Consider the following 2500-nt stretch of genomic DNA (forward strand, 5'->3'; position numbering starts at 1 on the left):
CACACACCACACACACACACTCACACACACACATACTCTCACACACACACACACACACAGAACATCCCCTACATTCAAATACACACACACACACACACATATACTTGCACCTTAACAGCTGCTCTTATTTAAAGAACCGCTCACAAACACACACACTCGCACACACACACACACGCATTAAGCACTGTAGGCACACACGCATGTAAAAGGCACACAGCACAGGTGCATTGGTCTGATGGCATACCTCCTCTGATTGGCCACAGGATTACAACAGCCTGTTCCCATTGGACGACACGCAGCCATCTAAGCTGATGCGACTGCTGAGCTCCAATGAGGATGAACCAGTGATGCTATCCAGCCCAGGTGAGTCCGCCCCTTATGGATGAATGAATGAATGAAGGAAGGAAGGAAGGAAGGTAGGAATTCACATGTGATTGGTGGAATGAATGGATGGATGGATGGATGGATGGATGGACGGATGGATGAATGAATGAATGGGGGAGAAAAGTGAATGAATAAAGACGTGTGAGTGAATGAAGGGAATGAAGAACAGATATGAAGGGAAGGGAGGAAAGTCCTATTTCCACATTTGCTCACACTTTGCAGGCATGCACCTTACTAGTGTGTGTGTGTGTGTGTGTGTGTGTGTGTGTGTGTGTGTGTGTGTGTGTGTGTGTGTTTTTACCGGCACTCTCTCTTGGCTTTCTCTGTTACTCTTCACAGACTGTGATAATCATTTCCTCCAGATGTGTAACAGTCGATTTATTGCCATGTACCCCTCAGCCAACAGCTGCTGACACGTGTGTGTGTGGTTTGAGTGCTGGGCGTCTGGGGAGGGGTTTGGTCACGGTCCTGACTGTGAGCACTCGGCGTCTGGGGAGGGGTTTGGTCACGGTCCTGACTTAGAGCGTAAGAATGTGTCTCCGGGTCGGTTCCGGTGAGGCATGGGAGTACCTTGTCTGATCCCTAACAGAAAGGAAAAAACATTGACTCATTTTCCGGAAATAGATCACCGTCTACACTCCACACTCCATCCAGTTTGGCGAGGTGTTTTGGGTTGGTGCCATTGTTAGTGCATGACGTTTGCATCTCAGAAATGCTCTTGATGCCTGTTTGCACACAATTGAGATGTGGACTATTGCTTTAACAGAACAGCCCCGCTTCCTGGAATACAAGTGTGTGGTTTGTGGGCTCTGTGGCTGGATTAGGGGTAATATGGGTGAGGGGTAATATGGTTAGGGGTAATATGGATGAGGGGTAATATGGGTAATATGGGTGAGGGGTAATATGGGTAATATGGGTGAGGGGTAATATGGATGAGGGGTAATATGGGTAATATGGGTGAGGGGTAATATGGGTAATATGGGTGAGGGGTAATATGGGTGAGGGTAATATGGAGTAATATGGTGAGGGGGGTAATTGGGGGGTAATATGGGTAATATGGGTGAGGGTAATATGGGTAATATTGGAATATGGGTGAGGGGTAATAATGCCGGTATATATTGGGTGAGGGGTAATATGGGTGAGGGGTAATATGGGTGAGGGGTAATATGGGTAATATGGGTGAGGGGTAATATGGGTAATATGGGTGAGGGGTAATATGGGTAATATGGGTGAGGGGTAATATGGGTGAGGGGTAATATGGGTAATATGGGTGAGGGGTAATATGGGTAATATGGATGAGGGGTAATATGGGTGAGGGGTAATATGGGTAATATGGGTGAGGGGTAATATGGGTAATATGGGTGAGGGGTAATATGGGTAATATGGGTGAGGGGTAATATGGGTAATATGGGTGAGGGGTAATATGGGTAATATGGGTGAGGGGTAATATGGGTGAGGGGTAATATGGGTAATATGGGTGAGGGGTAATATGGGTAATATGGGTAATATGGGTGAGGGGTAATATGGGTGAGGGGTAATATGGGTAATATGGGTGAGGGGTAATATGGGTAATATGGGTGAGGGGTAATATGGGTTAGGGTTAACTGACAATAAAGCCTAGTCCTAGTCCAGAGTCCTGTCTACTGGCATATCGGCCACATCAGGGCCACATCAGGGCCACATCAGGGCCACATCAGGGCCACATCAGGGCCAGATCAGGGCCAGGTCAGGGCCAGAGCAGGGCCACATCAGGGCGGACCCCTATCAGACCCAGCCTGCATGCGCTGCTTTTCTCTCTACTTGCCTCAACACGACTCGGAGTGCTTTGAGAGATAATCACATCACCATCTGTCCTCCTCTGTCAGGCCTCGTTAATAAAAACATTCCAAGCAGCATTAATCATCCTCAACTCACCTACGCATGAGACGTCTGTCTGTCTGTCTGTCTGTCTGTCTGTCTGTCTGTCTGTCTGTAACCACCTGTCAGCAGTGCTGGAAAAGGCCCTCTTCTCTTTCCTCTCTTCTCTTTCCTCTCTTCTCTTTCCTCTCCTCTCTTATCCTTTCTTCTCTTCTTTTTCCTCTCTTCTCTTTCCTCTCGTCTCTTCTCTTCCCGTCTC

General features: G+C 47.8%; 1 protein-coding gene across 1 annotated transcript in view; it reads left to right on the forward strand.

Annotated features, from left to right (window-relative positions):
* Window positions 1–2500, forward strand: part of med24 (mediator complex subunit 24) — a 17742-nt gene that overhangs the window by 12100 nt on the left and 3142 nt on the right. Inside the window, exon 20 of the mRNA XM_031584476.2 lies at window positions 264–363. Within this exon, the coding sequence (XP_031440336.1) occupies window positions 264–363 (100 nt within the window). The remainder of the gene's footprint in view (window positions 1–263; window positions 364–2500) is intronic.

The sequence above is a fragment of the Clupea harengus genome, chromosome 1, assembly GCF_900700415.2.
Source record: "Clupea harengus chromosome 1, Ch_v2.0.2, whole genome shotgun sequence".
Classification (NCBI taxonomy): domain Eukaryota; kingdom Metazoa; phylum Chordata; class Actinopteri; order Clupeiformes; family Clupeidae; genus Clupea; species Clupea harengus.